General features: G+C 44.2%; 1 protein-coding gene across 1 annotated transcript in view; it reads right to left on the bottom strand.

Moving 5' to 3' along the window:
• The window catches only part of LOC138810772 (coatomer subunit delta), a 30,115-nt gene extending 13,510 nt beyond the window's left edge, over window positions 1–16,605 (bottom strand). Inside the window, exons 1-7 of the mRNA XM_069997984.1 lie at window positions 16,444–16,605; window positions 9,817–10,080; window positions 8,119–8,298; window positions 7,788–7,993; window positions 5,835–5,999; window positions 1,199–1,364; window positions 288–435 (exon numbers count right to left, since the gene is read on the bottom strand). Of these exons, the coding sequence (XP_069854085.1) occupies window positions 288–435; window positions 1,199–1,364; window positions 5,835–5,999; window positions 7,788–7,993; window positions 8,119–8,298; window positions 9,817–10,080; window positions 16,444–16,446 (1,132 nt within the window). The 5' untranslated portion in view covers window positions 16,447–16,605. The remainder of the gene's footprint in view (window positions 1–287; window positions 436–1,198; window positions 1,365–5,834; window positions 6,000–7,787; window positions 7,994–8,118; window positions 8,299–9,816; window positions 10,081–16,443) is intronic.
• Between the last annotated feature and the right edge of the window lie 3,285 nt (window positions 16,606–19,890).

The raw sequence follows: 19,890 nt of genomic DNA, 5'->3' as shown, positions 1-19,890 counted from the left end.
TAGCTTTGAGCACAAAGAGGCTCGGGGACAGCGCCCAGGCCGAGTTCAAGCCCCAGGACTGCACCCCGCCCCCCCCCCCCCAAAAAAAAGAGAGAACAATTTCAAGTTTAAACTATTAAAGCAAATGATGAAAACATACAAATGCAGCATCAAGTCCATTTTGTAAAGATGGTCACTTTTTCAAAAAAGAAGTTTGCTATAGCAATGAGAAGGCAAGAACCTATAAGTCGTGGCTATTTCCAGTCCTTAGTGCAGATCAGCTGATGGGACTGGCCAGAAGCACTCACTTGTCAATGGAATAAAAGATTCTTCTGTGGTTTGTAGTCTCCACTTTAATACCCCTACGTCACTGTTGACTGGAAATGACTTCTCTGGATTCTTTAAGCCAATTAGAGACTCTGCAGTGAAAAGTTTTTTATCCACGTTTGGATGGGTCTGAAATAAGAAGGGAAGGAAAACTGAAGTTCAGAATTGAAAAAAGAAGAAATCAACCCCATTTGGGCTTACCTGACCCATAACCTAAATGTCTAAAACAAGGTACCTCATAAATCCCAATTTTCATTTTATTTTGTGTGTGTGTGTTTCTGTCTGTCTTAGGACTTGAGCTCAGAGTCACTGGCACCTGGCATAAACCCAATTGTTTGATTTTGATTTTATTTTTGGTATTATTCTGGGGCTTGAACCCAGGGCTTAGGCACTGTTGTTTTTTTTTGCTCAAGGTTAGAGCTCTACCACTAAGGTCACAGCTCCACTTCTGGCTTTTTTGGAGATAAGTATCTTTTGGGCTTTTTTGCCCAGGCTGGGTTTGAACTGCAATCTTCAGATTTCAGCCTCCTAAATAGCTAGGATCAGAGGTGCTTGAACCACTGAAGAAAGATTTGCTCTTTAAAGACAAGTTTTAAGACATTTACTCAGATATAACAAGACTCTTTCAAGCATAAACACACGAAACAAAACACCTAATAGATGATTAAACACTAATAACCTGCCAGGGGCAGGTAGGTCTTGTCTGTAATCCTAGCTAATCGCGATTGCAGTTCAAAACCAGCATGGGCAGTCTTCAGACTAAATAGCAAAAAGCCAGAGGTAGAACTATGGCTTAAGTAGTAGAGCACCAACTTTGGGCAAAAAAAAAAAAAAAAAGCCAAGGATGAATGAATGCCAGGCCCAAACATTGGTATCAAAAGCCTCTGCACACCTGTAGCTGCACTCCTTTTTTATCTTCATTTTCCACATGAAGACGAATTCGGCCAAATTTGTCATCTGAAATCCTAAGCATGATCATGCCGTGTAACTCCATATTCTGTAATCCTCCATCCCGTCCACAGGTTAATGTGATCTTTTCTTCAATCTTCATATGCACACTGTAAAGACAAAGTGATTGATCTGTTTAGAAATGTAGGAACCAAAACTTATAAACAACTTTTTTTTTTGGTTGGTCCTAGGGCTTGAACTCTGGGCCTAGGCACTGTCCCTCAGCTCTTTAGCTCAAGGCAAGCACTCTATCACTTGAACCACAGCACTACTGCAGTTTTCTGGTGGTTTATTGGAGACTCACAGACTTTCCTGCCTGGGCTGGCTTTGAACCTTGGTCCTCAGGTACCAGCCTCCAGACTCCTGAGAGTAGCTAGGATTAAGGCGTGAACCACCAGTGCCTGGCAATACCTTTTTTTTTTTTTTTTAAGGTGCTACTGCTATATCAAAGCATTAGAATCCAGGTTCAAATAAGGATGTTCGTGTACTTCCTTACTTGGTAGTTCTGGGGATTTTAGGGTCCTGGACATATGTACTCTACCACCAAACTATATCCCAGACCTCAAGTAGGGAAACTTTTATCACCCAAATAATAAGTTAAAGAAGTACAAGTGCATATTGTGTCTAGTATTGTATTTCTATTTCTATAAGAAAGACATAGCCAGGTGCTAGTAGCTCACACCTGTAATCCTAGCTACTCAGGAGGCTGAGATCTGAGGATCCTGGTTCAAAGTCAGCCCAGGCAGGAAAGTTCATGAGACTCTTATCTCCAATTAACTACTAGAAAACTGGAAGTGGCACTGCAGCTCAAGTGGTAGACCACTTGGCCTTGAGCTGCAGAGCTCAGGGACAGTGCCCAGGCCCAGAGTTCAAGCCCCACAACTGACCAAAAAAAAAAAAAGGAAAAAGATATATACTTGTTTGTATTCATCTATATACCATAGACTATTCATTCAAGGATCCACAAAAACACTAGTTAATATCAGTTTCTTCTACAATAAGTTCAAAGGCTAAGTGGCAGGAAGAGTTTTTTCTTTAACTTTTTTTTTTTTTTTGGGGGGGGGTCCATTCGTGGGGCTTGAACTCTGGGCCTGGGCGCTGTCCCTCAGCTCTTCAGCTCAAGGCTCATGCTCTACCACTTGAGCCACAGCACCACTTCTGGCTTTTTTCTTTTTGCTTATGTGGTGCTGAGGAATAGAACCCAGGGCCTCATGCATGCAAGGCAAGCACTCTACCACTGAGCCACCTTCCCAGTCCCCTTTTACTTCTTTTTTATAGTAATGGGGCTTGAAATCAGGGTCTTACATTTGCCTAGCAAGTACTGTGCCACTGAACCATGTTCCTTACCCTGTTAGCTTTAGCTCTTTTTAAAGATAGTCTCTCCTGCTTTTGTTGGGGCCAGATTCTGACCATGATCCTCCTATCTGTGTCTTCCACTTAGCAAGGATTTGTGCCGGGTGCTGGTGGCTCACGCCTGTAATCCTAGCTACTCAGGAGGCTGAGATCTGAGGATCGCGGTTCAAAGCCAGCTTGGGCAGGAGAGACCCTGAGACTCCTATCTCCAATAAACCACCAGAAAACCGGAAGTGACGCTATAGCTCAAGTGGTAGAGCGCTCGCCTTGAGCTGAAGAGCTGAGGGACAGCGCCCAGGCCCAGAGTTCAAGTCCCACGACCGACCAAAAAAAAAAAAAAACAAGGATTTGAGGTATGCACCACCTGATCCAGCTTATTTGTTGAGATAGGGGGTGGTGGTATTTATCTCACTAACTTTTGTCCAGGCTGCTCTAGTACTGCAAATCTCTCCATCTCCTCTGCTGAGTAAGTTGGATTACAGATGTAAGCCACTCACTGCGCTTGGTCCTTGGAAGATCTTTTTTATATTAAAACTTTTTTTTTTTTGGTCAGTCGTGGGTCTTGAACTCTGGGCCTAGTCACTGTCCCTGAGCTTTGTTCACTCAAGGCTAGTGCTCTGCCACTTGAGCCAAGCACTAGTTCTGGTTTTCTAATGGTTAATTGGAGATAAAAGTCTCACAGACTTTCCTGCCTGGGCAGGAAAAGATCCCAGCCTCCTGAGTAGCTAGGATTATTACAGGTGTGAGCCAGGAGCCCAGCTGACTTTAAAAATTTTAATGTGCTGGGTGCTGGTGGCTCACACTTGTAATAATCTAGCTACTACTGAAGATCATGGTTCAAAGCCAGCCCAGGCAGGAACATCCATGAAACTCCAATTAACCACCAGAAAACCAGAAGTGGTGCTGTGGCTCAAGTGGTAGTGAAGAGCTCAGGGACCAGCGCCTTGACCCAGAGTTCAAGACCCACCACTGACCAAAAAAAAACTTTTTTTTTAAGTCTTTTAACTTTTATTATAGGAATGTAACAATTTAAAAACAAAATTACAAAGTACTGTAGGCAATTATTACATACAATTTACCTATTTCATAATATAAGTACGTTTAACTGGGTAAACTGCAGAGCCCACAAATATTTTGGTCTCATACTTCATTCTCTATTCCAACCTCTTAGGTCTTCCTACAAACAAAAAGCACCAGACTCTGGTCTTCAGGGTCCTATTTTTGCCTTCATAAGGCTTACTCTCCACTTAAGAGGTATTTCACTTAGAAAGGGATCTGAAGCTCTCTAGTACATGATGGTCTCCAACAGGTTTAAAAGCACCAAAACTCTCTCTCAAAGCTAGAAGTAGCAGAGGCACTTTAGTGAATCAAGATATGTATTCAAATGTAATTTTGTTCATTTCATTAAGAACAGGACACATAGTTAATTTTCTCCCTTTATGCAGGCATGATAGAGGTATCCTCACATACTCAGCTTTCACTTGACCTTAAAACCATCAGGAACAGTAGAAGGTCTGGGCTCAAAACAAGAAATCTGAGTCATGAATAGGTGAACTTGATTAACCTATCACTTAAAAATGTCACCAACCACTACTTCAGCCCAGGACTAAAAACAAATCAAAACAGTATATTGGGGCTAGGTATAACTCAGTGGCAGAAGGATTGTCTAGTCTAACAAGTGCAAGGCTCTGGGTTTGATTCCAAGAACAACTGAAGTAAGGGGACTGGGTCTATGCTTCCCCTGATAATTAGCCCTTGATTTCCTGATTGTTTCCCTAGATGGTTTGCTTTTCTATTAGGTTTAAGTGTCCTCATCTAGTTTGCTTTGCTCATGTAAAACACTTTTGTTAGGTTTGATTCCACATACTTTGTGTGGATTTGGCCTATATTTGTGCTAACTGCATTCAAGGCTGCTGACCATTGAAATATGAGTCTACCAGCAGTCCTCTGGCTCTCCTATAAAGACTCATAATTTGGCCTTTTCTCTCCAATAAAGAATCATAATTTGGCATTTTAAGTGTTGGCTTCGCTGTTTCTTGTGACTGAGTTTCCTTACAACACAACGAAACACTCTATAAAGGCAAATGTTAATTTGCTGTTGGTATTTATGACTTTTGGGTTAAAAATTGGTTCTCCTTATAGTTTTACCAAAAAAAAGACATACCTAAATATGTGTGACCATTATCACTACGGACCCCTATCTAGGAAATACTCTAATTGAGTCTTTAAAATGAGAAAACATTAAAAGGTAAATTTCTTTTAAATCAGTGAATATTAGTTGTAAGTTTTACTGTAGTATTTCACATCTGCATACATTGAACACTAATCAGATTAATGCCCTTTATTATTGTTTTTCTCTCTCCCTCTTCCAGTCCTCTCAATACACACGCGTGTGTGTGTGTGTGTGTGTGTGTGTGTGTGTGTGTGTGTGTGTTTATCTATTTTTTTAAGTCTAAAAAACTGTTTTGTGCTGGGCACCGGTGGCTCATGCCTGTAATCCTAACTACTCAGGAGGCTGAGATCTGAGGATCAAGGTTCAAAGCCAGCCCAGGCAAGAAAGTCCGTGAAACTCCCTATCTCCAATAAACCACCAGAAAACTGGAAGTGGCGCTGTAGCTCTAGTGGTAGAGCACTCTCCTTGAGCTGAAGAGCTGAGGGACAGTGCCCAAACCCAGAGTTCAAACTCCTTGACCGACCAAAAAAAAAAGTTTTGATTATTAGCATAAAAAAGGAGCACAAAAAGAATTTATAGCACACTGGAAGACTTAAAATATTTATGTTTGGGGCTGGGAATGTGGCTCAGTGGTAGAGTGCTTGCCTAGCATGCACAAAACCCCGGGGGTTCAATTCTTCAGTACCACATAAACAGAAAAGACTGGAAGTGGCGCTGTGGCTTAAGTGGTAGAGTGCTAGCCTTGAGCAAATGAAGTTCAGGGACAGTGCCCAGGCCCTGAGTTCAAGTCCTTGAACTCGCAAAACAAAAACAAAAACAATCTGAGGATGGAGGCTCAAAACCAGCCTGGTCAGCAAAGTCTGTAAGACTCTTATCTCCAATTAACCACCAGAAAACAGGAAGTGGCACTGTGCCTCAAAGTGGTAGAGGGTTAGCCTTGAGCAAAAAAACCTCAGGGACAGTGCCCAGGCCTCTTGAGTTCCAAATTCCATGACTGAAAAACAACAACAACAATTAATCTCACTTTACAAGTTAGTAAAAAATTACTCCTTACCTCTCCATATTAATAGATGGAGCATGTACTTTGGTTGCTTCAGAGGTACGCTTGCCCATACTAGAGGACATGATAGTTTCACCTTCAGATTTCAATTTGTCCACAAAGTTATCTACTTCCTTTCCTTTGGCTCCAAGTTTCAAAGCCTTGCTGGGACCTGAAGGCCTAAATGCAAAAACACAAAGTAAGAAAACAAACATAATAAAACATACAAAGAACACAAACATTAAAGATTCCACATCAACGAAGGTTTCCTTGAAGCTATTCTTTAAAAGGAATGTAAAGATCTCACGGGAAAAACCTGCGCTTCTAGTATTGGTGGGTATCATTACTGACAGTCTAATATTAACTTGACCAAACTGCCAGTATTATATATACATATTTTTGAGTCTGTTTTTTTTTTTTGGGGGGGGGACGGGAAACAGGGTCTTGATATATAGCTTCAGCTAACCTTGAATTCATGATCTTCCTGCCTCAGCTTCCCAAGTGCTGGGATTATAGGAGTGAACTACTATGTTGGTTTTTCTTTTTTTTTGGGGGGGGGGGGGGGTCCGGTCTTGGGGCCTGAACTCTGGGCCTGGGCGCTGTCCCTCAGGTCTTCAGCCCAAGGCTAGTGCTCTACCACTTGAGCCACAGCGCCACTTCCGGCTTTTTTCTTTTTGTTTATGTGGTGCTGAACCCAGGGCAAGCGCTCTACCATTGAGCCACCTTCCCAGCCCCATATGTTGCTTTTTCTTTTTGGTCTTTTTTTGGTGAAGTCTGTGATGGGACTGGGGCTTAAACTCACAACTTTGCACTCCAACTTTTTTTCTCATGGCTGGTGCTCTACCACTTGACCCACACTACCAGCACAACATTTTGCTGGTTAATTAGAGATACAGACACAGTCTTGAGGATGTTTTTGTCCACGCTAGCTTCAAACTGTGACCTTCTAGGTCTCTGCCTCCTAAGTGGCTAAGAGTATAGGAATGAGCCATATGCATCTGGCTCTGTGTGGGCCAATAATGGGGCTAGCACTCTCCCCTTAGCTTTCTCAAGGCTGGCACTCTACCGCTTGAGTTACACTTTTTTTTTTTTTTGCCAGTTAATTGGAGATGAGTCTCTGGTCTCTGGGATTTATCTGCCTGGGCTGGCAGTATCCTCATATCTCAACCTCCTGAGCAACTAGGATTACAGACATGAGGTACCAGTGCTTAGCTTGGCAATTTCTCTCTCTCTCTCTCTCTCTCTCTCTCTCTCTCTCTCTGTGTTTATAGAGGTATACCACCAACAAGATGACAGTGATTATTAATATGGAACCTCTGAGATCAAAGTTATGTTTTTACAATCATACATAAATCTAGGAAAACTTTCTGCCTTCAATCCAGATAAGTAACTGTTTACAACAAAATTTAGCATACAATACAAGTAGTCTAGAATCCTCTCCAACATTAAAATTAAAAAACCCATGTTCCTGGGCTGGGAATATGGCTCAGTGGTAGAGTGCTTGCCTTGCATGCCTGAGGCCTTGGGTTCGATTCCTCAGCACCACATAAGCAAAATGAAAAAAGCCAGAAGTGGCGCTGTGGTTCAAGTGGTAGAGCGCTAGCCTTGAGCTGAAGAGCTGAGGGACAGTGTCCAGGCCCAGAGTTCAGGCCCCACTACCGGACCAAAAAAAAAAAAAAAAAGCATGTTCCATAAACTGTTAAATAATTCTTCCATTCCTCAAGTAAAACAACACTCACAAGAAATTGAAGTCATGCATAATCTGTAAAAGTATTCTCTTTTATACCCCCCCCACAAACCAACCTATTTATGTCTTATTATTCCCTATTTTATGCTGACTAGGTTTATACCACATTTTCCTTCAAGTCCCCTACTATTTATAGCTTGTCTAGCAATCACTCCAAAGTTATACAACAATATACCTTCCCCTAGCTTATTAGGGTTGCTGGTAATATATTCTGGATATACCTGGCTGGTGCAGGTGCCACTTTTGGTTTATCAGTTTCAATGATGGTTTCTGTGATCATGGCAGCTGTGCTTCCTCCAGATACTGCAGAGCTACCAAATCCCCCAAATCCTGGTGCTTTTTTGCCCTGTCTCTCTGCATCTCTTCGGGCCTGTTGTAATTCCTTTGCTTTACGCCGCATCTCAGCCTTTGCTTCACGTTCTTGAGTCTACAGAAAGAGATGGGGATGTAGCTTTGAGTACAGTCCACAACAGCAAGTAAAACTAGAAAAAATCAGACTAAAAAAGGCTAAGAGACATTCAAAAAAGCAGTCCTAGAGAAGACCTCACTTACCTCTCTGACTGCTCTGAAGACTTTTTCCTCATGAGAATCCATTTCTGTGAAGGTTCTGATCTGTGCCAGATTAACATTCTCCCGATATCCCAGGGCGACAATTTCATCAAAAGCAAAAATCAAATCAAAACAGTGCTCTGATATTTCATTCTCTTCTAAGGCTCGGCAGTATTCTGGAATCTAATTATGAACAGCAATGGAAAGGAAATTTAGAATTCATTGGCAGCTGTGTTTCCATAGCTTATCCTTATCCTATCCTCATCAGGTGGTGGAGCACCAGCCAGGCAAGCCAGCGGAGCAAAAGTTAGGCTCTAGGTTCTAAACCCCAGTGAGAGAGGGGGGGGGGGGAGAGGGAGTGAGAGGGGGAAAGAGGAGGAGAGATGGGGATAGGGAGGAGAAAGAGGGGGGAGGGAAGGAGAGAGGGAGAGGGATAGGGAGAGGGAGAAGGAGAGGGAGGGGGGAGATAGAGAGGAGAGAGAAGAGGGGGGAGGGGAGGGAAAGAGGGAGAAGAAGAAAGAATATGTGTATGTATGGATTTCAATGAAACAAGATCAAAACCAGGACATTGCATTTGCTAGGCAAGCGCTTTGCCACTGCTCTACATCCAAGCCCAAAATCTCTTTCTCAGTGCTTAATCTTTATGTTAAGAAAGACTTTTTGGCATAAAAGCATTAGAGCTTAGTCTTTATGTTAAGACATTTTGGCATAAGAGTCTTAGAGAGAAAGTATGTGTGTGTGCATCAGTGTTATCTAAAAAACATGGCTAAGCAAGTAGATTTGAGTAACTAAGAACTGGGATATAAAAGAGTAATTCTTGCATTCTCTTTGAGACACTTATAGCTTAGGAAGGCATCCAATAAAAGTCTTCCAAATGGGGCTGGGAAGATGGCTCAGTTGTAGAGTGCTTGCCTTGCATGCATGAGGCCCTGGGTTCAATTCGTCAGTACCCATAAGCAGAAAAAGCCAGAAATGGTGCTGTGGGCTCAAGTGGTAGAGTGCTAGCCTTGAGCTGAATCACTGAGGGACAGTGCCCAGAGTTCAGGCCCCACAACCAACCATAAAAAAACAAAAACAACAAAAAAACAAAAAATAACAACAACAAAAAAGAGTCTTCCAAATGAAGGCTGGAGGTGTGGCTCACTGATAGAGAGGCCTGTCTAGTAAGTGTGAGGCACTGAGTTTAAAGCCCAGGATTAGAAGAAAAAAAAGTTGGGGCTGGGAAGGTGGCTCAGTGGTAGAGCGCTTGCCTTGCATGCCTGAGGCCCTGGGTTTGATTCCCCAGCACCACATAAGCAAAAAGAAAAAAAGCTTGAAGTGGCGCTGTGGCTCAAGTGGTAGAGCGCTAGCCTCAAGCTGAAGAGCTGAGGGACAGCGCCCAGGCCCAGAGTTTAGGCCCCACGACCGGACCCCCCCCCCCAAAAAAAAAGAAGAAAAAAAGTTTACCAAATGAATAAGGAGCTGCAGAGGTTTAAGGTATAAGCTCAGTAACAGAGAACTTGTTTAGCATGCACAAGTCACATTCTATCCCAAGCGCATACACACTCTCTCCCCCAAAATAAGGAGCTACGGTAATAGGGCACTGGGCACTGTGAAGAGCCCACAAGTGATCATCACCAGCAGCTCTGGAAGAAAAATTACTTCAAAAAATTACACAAAGTAACATAATAAAAAAAGGAGCAGTTTTATAGAATGACTTACCACTCTTGAAAAGAGCCTAAGTGTCTCCAAATCTTCTAAAATGTTGCTGTTTTTGGTAGTGATCAGTACCATGTACAATTTTTCCATAGGCTGGTAGACATATCTTACACTCTCTGTTTCAACAAATGTATGTTGTTTTCCAGTGTTCATGAGTTTTGGGAAAGCTGCTAATAAACCCTCAATCCGAGTTCTGGTCATCTCCACAAACTGTCGAGAAACAATAGCTTTTCCTGCTTTTGTGCAGACTGCTGCTGCCAAGAGCACCTGCCAGGAACAAAGGTATAAATAAGTGCTAATTACTTCTTCACATCTGTTTTCTCTCCTCAGAAGATCTTCCACAGAGAGAAACTTACTCAGTGATATGTTAGCATACTTTTACTCTAGTTCATTAATTACAGTATGAAATTCGTAAAACGAAGTTAAAGTAGAGGAAAATAAAGCCACTATTCTATTATACACCTATGGAAAAACTTTAAATGAAACAATAAATTTGGAGCTGGTTGTTCATGACTGTAAGCTGAGATCTAAGATTTGAATTCAAAACCAGCCTGGGGAGCCAAGAGCCAGTGGCCCACACCTGTATCTGAGGCTGGGATCTGAGGACCGCGTTTCAAACCCAGTCTGGTCAAGAAAGGCCGTGAGACTCTTATCTCCAATTAACCACAGAAAACTGGAAGTGGTGCTGTGGTTCAAGTGGTAGAGCACTAGCCTTGAGCTGAAGAGCTCAGGGACAGCACCCAAGCCCAGAGTTCAGGCCCCAACAACAAAAAACCAGCCTGGGCAAGAAAGTCCTTGAGACTCTCTCTTATCTCCAATTAACCACCAAAAAGCCAGAAGTGGAGATGTGGCTCATGTGACAGAATATTAGCCTCAAACACAAAAGTTCAGGGACAGCAGCCAGGCTCTGAGTTCAACCACCAGGACTGGCGTACACACAGATACACAGATACAGACACACAGACACACAAACACACACACAAAAATAAAATAGTATCTTTCACTGGAAAATAGACAGAGCTGGAGAGCACGTTAAGTAAAATAAGCCAAAGCCAAGTGTGATGGCTCATGCCTATAATCCTAGCTACTCAGGAGGCTGAGATCTGAGGATTGTGGTTCAAAGCCAGCCCAGGCAGGAAAGTCGATGAGACTTTTTTTTTTTTTTTTGGTTGGGGGGCCTGAACTCTTGGCCTGGGCACTGTCCCCCAGCGAATTAGCTCAAGGCTAGCGCTCTACCACTTGAGCCACAGAGCTACTTCTGGCTTTTTCTGCTTATGTGGTGCTGAGGAATTGAATTCAAGGCCTCATGCATGCATGGCAAGCACTCTTACCACTGAGCCACCTTCCCACCTCCTCCATGAGACTCTTATCTCCAATTAACCACCAGAAAACTGGACATGGCACTGTAGCTCAAGTGGTAGAGTGCTCACCTTGAACTGAAGAGCGCCAGGGACAGAGCCCAGGCTCAGAGTTCAAGTCCCATAACTGACAAAAAAAAAAAAAGTAAAATAGCCGATTACACAAAGACAAGTATGACATGTTTTCTCTCACTAGGGTAAATGAAACAAAACATAACCAAAGCCATGAAAGTAAAAGGAGGACTGCTAGGAATGTGGAAGGGGTATGAGAATAGTGGGACAAAGTAATAGAGGGAATAAATATGATCAAAGTACATCATAGCCAGGTGCTAGTGGCTCACACCTGTAATCCTAGCTATTCCAGAGGCTGAGATCTGAAGATGGCTATTTGAAGCCAATCTGGGAAGTAAAGTCTGAAGACTCATCTCCAATTAACCAGCAAAAAGCTGGTTAGAGGTATGGCTTACGTGGCAGAAGAGCCCTGCCATGAGTGAAAAAGCTAAGGGACTAGGCCAGGTGCCTAACTACACAAGAGGCTGAGATCCGAGGATCACAATTCAAAGTGAGCCTGGGCAACGAAGTCCATGACTCCTGTCTCCAATTAACCTGCAAAAAGTTAGAAGTAGAGATGTGGCACAAGTGGTAAAACTGCAGGCCAAGTGAGATCATGAGGCCCTAAGTTCAAGCCCTACTATAAACACACACACACACACACACACACACACACACACACACACACACACACACACACACACACACACACACACACACACACACACACACAAAATCATAAAAATAGGAAATTCCTTTATACTTAGGATTACCTTTACTTTGGTCTTCCATTTTTCTGAAGACCAACTGAAACCATACCAAGCTGATACACCAAAAAATTAAAACTGCTTGGTGTATATGTGAATATGATCCTCTATTTAAATTTGATTTTATTTTTTGTCAGTTGTGGGGCTTGAACTCAGGGCTTGGGCACTGTCCCTGAGCTCTTTAGCTCAAGGCTAGCACTCTACCACTTTGAGCTATAGCTCCACTTATGGTTTTTGAGTGGTTAACTGGAGGTAAGAGTCTCACAGGGACTTAACAGCCCTGGCCGGCTTTGAACTGTAATACAGATCTCAGCATCCTGAGTAAGTAGGATTACAGATGTAAGACCCAAGCACCTGGCTAAATTTGATTATTTTTATATTTATTATTTTTGAATAGTTGTACCAAAGAGAATTCAATTCCAGAAGTCAGGTTATGAGTACAGTGCATCCTGGTTCCTGGTCAATGTCACTCTTCCATCATTAAATTTTAAACAATAAAACAAAAAAACTCTTAAATTTTTGGAAAAAGACATGTGATCCAAAAGGAACTTTTAAAGTCCTCAATAACCTTAAAAAAGCAAGGGCTCAGACTGTTAAAAAACTTTACCTTGCCTGGCACTGGTGGGTCATACCTGTAATCCAAGCTACTCAGGAGGGAAGAGATCTGAGAACTGTGGTTCTCAGGCAGCCCAGTCCAGGAGATTTATTTATGTATTTATTTGGTGGTTGTGGGACTTGAACTCAGGGCCTGGACACTTTCTCTGAGCTTCTTTTGCTCAAGGCTAGCACTCTACCACTTGAGCCACAATACCACTTCTGGCTTTTTGTTTATGTGATAATGAGGAATTGAACCTAGGGCTTCATGCATGCAAGGCAAGCACTCTACCACTAAGCCACATTGCTCCCGCTCTGAGACTCTTAATCTCCAATTAACCATCAGAAAAGTGGAGCTTTAACTCAAAGTGGTAAAGCATTAGCCTTGAGCAAAAAAGCTCAGGGACAATGCCCAGGCTCCAAGTCCCTAAGTTCAAACCCCATGGCTGACCAAAAAAAAGAAAAAAAGAAAAGAGAGAGAGAGAGAGAGAGAGAGAGAGAGAGAGAGAGAGAGAGAGAGAGAGAGAGAGAGAATCTGCACCATTTATTGGGTGCTGGTAGCTCACACCTGTAATCTGAGTTACTCAGGAGGTGGAGGTCTCAAGATCATGGTTTGAAGCCAGACTGGGAAAGAAAATCTGTGAGCTTCTTATCTTCAATTAACAATAAAAGCATTAGGACAGTGCAACCGGCCAAGTTCAACCACCAGGACCAGTGCATGTGCATACATAACTCTAAAAGTCTACATATCAGAGAATTTCACAGTAATAATACCCACTGCCCAAGTATTAATTACTTTGGAAGATATTTTATACTGGTATTAAGCTGCTAGAAGGCAAATTGTCTAACCAAAACAAAGTCTGTCTGTAAACCTACAAAATATAGGTATAAAAATAATCCCAAACCAGGCTCTGCTTCTGAAGCTGTGGTGGCCCATCTCTGTAATCCTAGCTACTCAGGAGGCTGAGATCTTAGGACTGAGGTTCAAAGCCAGCCTAGGCAACAAAGTCTATGAGATTCTTATCTCCAATTAACCACCAGAAAACCAGAAGTGGTGCTGTGGCTCAAGTGGTAGAGTGGTAGCCTTGAGCTGAAGAGCTGAGGGACAGCACCCATACCCAGAGTTCAAGCCCCACAACCAACAACAAAAATAATAATGATCCTAGCACTTAGAAGTCTAAGGCAGGAAAATTAGGAGATAGGAGACAAGCCTGGGCTACGCAATGGGATCCTGTCTCAAACACACCCACACACCCCACACACCCACACACACACAATTCCATCTATCAAGGCTACATTCTATAATTATGATAGAATTGTATCTTACCATTTATATAGTTTCAAATAAGGAAGATTAGAATAGAATCTAAACCACATACAAAATATGAAACTTGAAAAGTTTATACAAGAGTTTAGATCAATTACTTTTGTGGTCTAGAAACAAAAGCTTGTATATAATAATAAAAAGACATGGGCCAGGGCTGGGAAGGTGGCTCAGTGGTAGAGCGCTTGCCTTGCATGCATGAGGCCCTGGGTTCAATTCCTCAGCACCACATAACCAAAAAAAAGAAAAAAGCTGGAAGTGGAGCTGTGGCTCAAGTGGTAGAGCTCTAGCCTTGAGCTGAAGAGCTGAGGGACAGTGCCCAGGCCCAGAGTTCAGGCCCCACAGCCGGACCCCCCCCCCAAAAAAAAAATGTTTGTGACTTTAAGTATCATTATCCTATAATACTGTGAAATGTGTGAAATTTATGTAACCACTTAATCTCAATAAAAGATTATTATTATTATTGTGTTTTTTGGGGGGTCCAGTCGTGGGGCTTGAACTCTGGGCCTGGGCGCTGTCCCTCAGCTCTTCAGCTCAAGGCTAGCGCTTTACCACTTGAGCCACAGCACCACTTCCGGCTTTTTTCTTTATGTGGTGCTGAGGAATCGAACCCAGGGCCTCAGGCATGCAAGGCAAGCGCTCTACCACTGAGCCACCTTCCCAGCCCCTCAATAAAAAATTATTAAAAAAAAGACATGGGCCAGGCACAGGTGGGTTACACCTGTAATCCTAGCTACTCAGGCTGAGATCTGAGGATCTTAGTTTGAAGTCAAGCCTGGCAGGAAAGCCTGTGAGACTTCTCCAATTAATCACTTCTCTCCAATTAATCACTGAAAAAGCTAGAAGTGGTAGAGTACTAGTGTTGAGCAAAAGATTAGCTTACAGACAGCCCAGAGTTCAAGGACCAGGACCAGCAAAAGAAGATGAAGATGAAGAAGCCAAAGCCACAGCTGCAGAAGAAATGCTGTGTCCTAACACTTGACAGAACAGAATGTATTTAGATAAACTGTTCTCTAGAGCACATGATCTGTATCTGAAATGTGTCCTGTCCTTAATAATTCAGAAACATATGACATAAATTTAAGTGCGTACACATGTCAAAAGGGAAAACAAAACAGATGTAACACTCAACATCTACAGCTTTTACTATCTTTCAATTGTCAATGAATTAAAATACTAAGTAGTAGCCGGGCAACCGTGGCTCACACCTATAATCCTAGCTACTAAGGAGGCTGATTTCTAAGGATCATGGTTGGAAGCCAGCCAGGGCAGGAAAAGTCCCTGAGTCTCTTATCACCAATTAAACACTAAGAAAGCTGAAAGTGGAGCGATGGCAAGTATTAGAGCACTATCCTTGAGAAAAAGCTCAGGGACAATGCCCAGGACCTGAGTTCAAGCCCCAGGACTAATAAATAAATTAATAAACTTAAAAACTGTAAGCCCCAAGAAGGCACTATGAATAGTTTCACAGTATAAGACGAAAGTTTCTTAAAACGCTACCCAAATACTAAGTCTCCTAGTGAATTGAGGCAAACCGGCTCGATGCTTATAAACCTGAGGCTGAAAAAAACAAATACAAAGGAAATCGGAAAAAACAAAAAACAAAAAAACTTTCAGTATGTCCGAAGCACAAAATCTCCCAACTAGCCACGTTCTCAATGAACTTAGGCACCGGAGAGGCTTTATATCAAAATTATCCATCAAAAACGAACACCGAGAGCAGCCTTCAAATGCTTGGGGGAGGACCCGGCACAAAGCAAGAGAAGACTGCACTAACACTAACGTGCACTAAAAAAATAAATGGTTCGCCGGCTGGAGCCGGCCGAGTCGCTGGCACTTCCTGAACATGCAGCCATCGCGGAGAGCGCAGCGCCGGGTGGCGTCAGCAGTCGTGGGCTCCCCATCCTCACCCATTAAGGCTCCCCGTCTCTACCATCGGGGCGGGGGGCGCGCCTCGCAAGGCAAGCAGGCGGTCCCAGGTGCGACCCCGAGTTCCCCTCCCGAGACGGCCCGTGGCCGTAAACCACGGACAAACTTCACCCGCACCCCAAGTTTTCCTGGAAGACACAACCGTCTCCCCGTCCCCCCCCGCCGCGCCGTGTTCCCAAGACAGGGCTCGCTCCCATTTCCTCGGCGCCCGCCACACACACACCCGGGACCCGGACAAGACGCGGGGGCAGCAGCGGTGACCATGATGATGATGACAGTACTGCGAGCGCTGGGCCCCGGCGGAGGCCCTCCGCGAGCGGCCCGGCCCGGCCCGCGGAGCGCCGGAGCCCCGGGCGCCGCGACCCCCGCGGCCCGCGCAGGCTGCGTCCGGGGGCGGCGGCGCGGCGCACGGAGGGGCCGGCAGCGGGGCGCGGGTCACGGCGACAGGCACGGACGTCAGCCCCCGGGGCCCCCCGGAGCCCCGGCCCCAAGCGAAGGCGGCCCCCGGCTCCCGGAGCCCGGGGCGGGGCCCCTCGGTCCAGCCTCGGCCGGGCCCGGCGGGGAGCAGCGGCGGGCGAGGCCCGGAGCCCGCGAGTTCGAGTCTTACCATGATGAGGGCGGTGGTGGGGCGCAGCCCGCGCTCCGGCGCACTGGGGTTAGGGCTCTGGGGGGAGAGGTCCAAGCAAGGGGAGCACCGGCCGCTCGGGACCTGCTGCCCCCCTGACAGGAGCGGCCGCCGCTTCGCCTCTAGCCAAGATGGCGGCCCGGAGCCACGTCTCCAACCGGAAGCCGCGCGGGTCAAAGGGCGGAGGGCGGGGCCTGCAGGATGGTTAGCTGGACTACGCGGACGCTGCCGCCGCCGCCGCCGCCGCCGCGGTACCCGGGCCCGCAGGCCCCGAGCGCTGCAGCCTCCCGCCGCGGGCCTGCCCTGGATCTTGGTCCTGGATGTCGCCTCTTACAGTGCACGAGGCCATTAAAATAACATGCAAAAAAAACCCAAAACCAAAACAACATCTATTGCGCACATCAGGGACTAGTATCCAGAATATATAAAGAACTCTTAGTTAGGACTCTAAAGATGAACACAATGTAAAAATGGATATAGGATGTGAACAGACATTTCTCCCAAGAAAAGCTACAAATGGCTAATTAGCTTAAAAAAGTTTAACATCCCTATGTCATTTAGAAAATGCAAATCACCTCTGTACATCTCTTGCTTTTTTTCCCCTGCCAGTCCTGGGTCTTGAACTCAAGGCCTGGGCACTGTCCCTGAGCTTCTTTTGCTCAAGCCTAGCGCTCTACCACTTGAGCCACAGAGCCACTCCTGGCTTTTTCTGTGTATGGGGTACTGAAGAATTGAACCCAAGGTTCCATGCATGCTAGACAAGCACTCTACCACTAAGCCACATTCACAGCGCTGTACATTACCTTTATAATAATTACATTTAAAATGCAAATCAAAACACGGTGAGATATACAACCTCACACCACTAGGATAGCTCTAGTAAATTTTGGCAAGGATGTGAAGAAATCAAAACCCTAATATGTCACTAGTGGGATTGTAAAATAGTGTGACTGCTTTCAGGAAAGAGTTCCAAACAAAGAGTTTGGAAACTGGGGCTGGGAAGGTGGCTCAGTGGTAGAGCGCTTGCCTTCCATGCATGAGGCCCTGGGTTCGATTCCTCAGCACCACATAAGCAAAAAGAAAAAAAGCCAGAAGTGGCGCTGTGGCTCAAGTGGTAGAGTGCTAGCTTTGAGCTGAAGAGCTGAGGGACAGCACCCAGGCCCAGAGTTCAGGCCCCAGGACCGGACCCCCCCCCCAAAAAAAGAGTTTGGAAAAGGCTTCCACAATTCCTCAAAAAGTTAAAGTTCCTAGACCACTCAGAAAATTCCTATGGTAGGCACATATCTAACATTATTAAAAACATATACCAACACAAAAATGTTTGGTTATAGCAGCATTATTCGTAATAGCTAATAAGTGAAAACAATCCAAATCAACTATCAACAGATGGATGGACAGAGAGGGGCTGAGAAGGTGGCTCAGTGGTAGAGTGCTTGCTTTGCATGCATGAGGCCCTGGGTTCAATTCCTCAGCACCACATAAGCAGAAAAAAAAAGCCGGAAGTGGTGCTGAGGGACAGCGCCCAGGCCCAGAGTTCAGGCCCCACGACCGGACCCCCCTCCTAAAAAAAAAAGATGGATGGACAAAGAAAATATAACATAGTCATGAAATTAAGTATTATTTAGCCATAGAAAGTAATAAAGACTCTTTCCCTTTCCTGGCTGCCATTAGATAAGCAGTTACACTTTCCCACATTTCCAGCCCCAACACTGAAATCTTAGAAGCTGTGAAATGAAATAAATTATCCTCCTCTTTAAAAAAAAATGAAAGAAGACTGGGAATGGTGCCTCAAACCTGTAATGCTAGCTACTCAGGAGGCTAAGATCAAGAGGATCAAGGAAGGTTCAAAACCAGGCTGGGGAGAAAAGTTCAACAGACTCTATCCAAAATAACTAGCAAAACGCCAGTCAAGAGATATGGCTTAAGTGATGGAGCATCAGCCAAACAAATCAAGCAAGCTCAGTTGTAGTTGTAGTCAATGTGGTAATTTGTGATTATAATGTATCTTGATCAGTATCACCACTTTCATTATTCTCTCATATCTTCATTCTTACTTATTAAAAAAGCATAAATCCTCTTTGGAATTATTGCCTCATGGCAGCTTTCAAGGCCATGAATATGAATTTCAGAAGCTCAGTAAGGACCAGTTTATGCTATTCTTTGGAAATGTGACATTCAACAAGATTGCAGAATATGCATCCTTGTGAACATGTTTAGCAAGGAGTGCCTCAGAAGTAGTAGGTTTTCATGGTTTAAAGAAGAGAGGGGGGAGGGGGGAGGAGTAGGTGGGGGGAGGAGGAGAGTATGGGAAGGGATGGGAAGGGGAAACAAAGGAGGCAACAATGCTTGATAAGAAATGTACTCCTTATCTTGTCCATGTAATTGTAACTCCTCTGTATGGTATTCTCACACACACACACACACAAAAAAAGTCCCTCAGTGATTAACTGAGGTGGTCTTGTGATATCATATAAAGAAGAAAAATTTCAAAATAAAAAAAAAATAAGAAGAGACAGAAGCCAAGCATCAGTGGCTCACTCCTGTAATCCTAGCTACTCAGAAAGCTAAGATCTGAGGATCAAGGTTCAAAGCCAGCCCATGCAGAAAAAAATCCCCAAGACTCTTATTTGCAATTAACTACCAAAAAACCAGAAGTGGAGGTGTGGCTCAAATGATAGAATGCCAACCTTGATAAAAAAAAAAAAAAGGCCAAGCAAATGTGTTTATGGGGAGATTTAGATCAAGCTGGCAATAATAGTGCCATGATACAAACCTTATAATCAAAGCCATTAAGGACCCTGAGAATGGCTACAACAAATTTTAAATGTTGGGATGTATGTTCATAAAATCCTATTACCACAGATAATGCTAAGAACTTAAAATGTCAATAAATTGAACGGGAATGAAAATAAGATTTAAGCCAAAGGAGAGCCTGAGGCCTTGAGTAAAACCCCTGTACCAGCGCGCACGCGCGCACACACACACACACACACACACACACGTTGAGCATAGACTTCAAAAAGTGTCATTCTGTAACTCAATGCTTCTCAGATGCCATTGTCATGTTGCTCTTAGGCTTGCCATCCTCCAGAACTGTAACAATGTACATTTTTTTTTCTTTATTTGGCTGGGTAGCTCACACCTGTAATCTTAGCTACTCAGTAGTAGCCAGTGGTTCAAAACCAGCCCAGGCAGGAAAGCCCCTGAGACTCTTATCTCCAATTAACCACCAGAAAAACCAGAAAAACTTTGAGCTGTGGCTCAAAGTAGTAGAGTACTAGCCTTGAGTGGAAAAAGCTCAGGGACAGCGCCCAGGCGCCAAGTCCAAGCCCACGACCGACAAGAAAAAAAAAGTGTTTGGGATGCTCCCTGGCAAATGTATAGAAATTCTGATTAGACAGATCTAGGGGAAGCTGCATGCCCAGGGAA

Source organism: Dipodomys merriami, unplaced genomic scaffold, assembly GCF_024711535.1.
Source record: "Dipodomys merriami isolate MVZ:Mamm:240054 unplaced genomic scaffold, mDipMer1.0.p SCAF_509, whole genome shotgun sequence".
Taxonomy (NCBI): domain Eukaryota; kingdom Metazoa; phylum Chordata; class Mammalia; order Rodentia; family Heteromyidae; genus Dipodomys; species Dipodomys merriami.
Note: the sequence above shows the minus strand (reverse complement) of the source record. Positions and strands in the feature narration are given on the sequence as shown.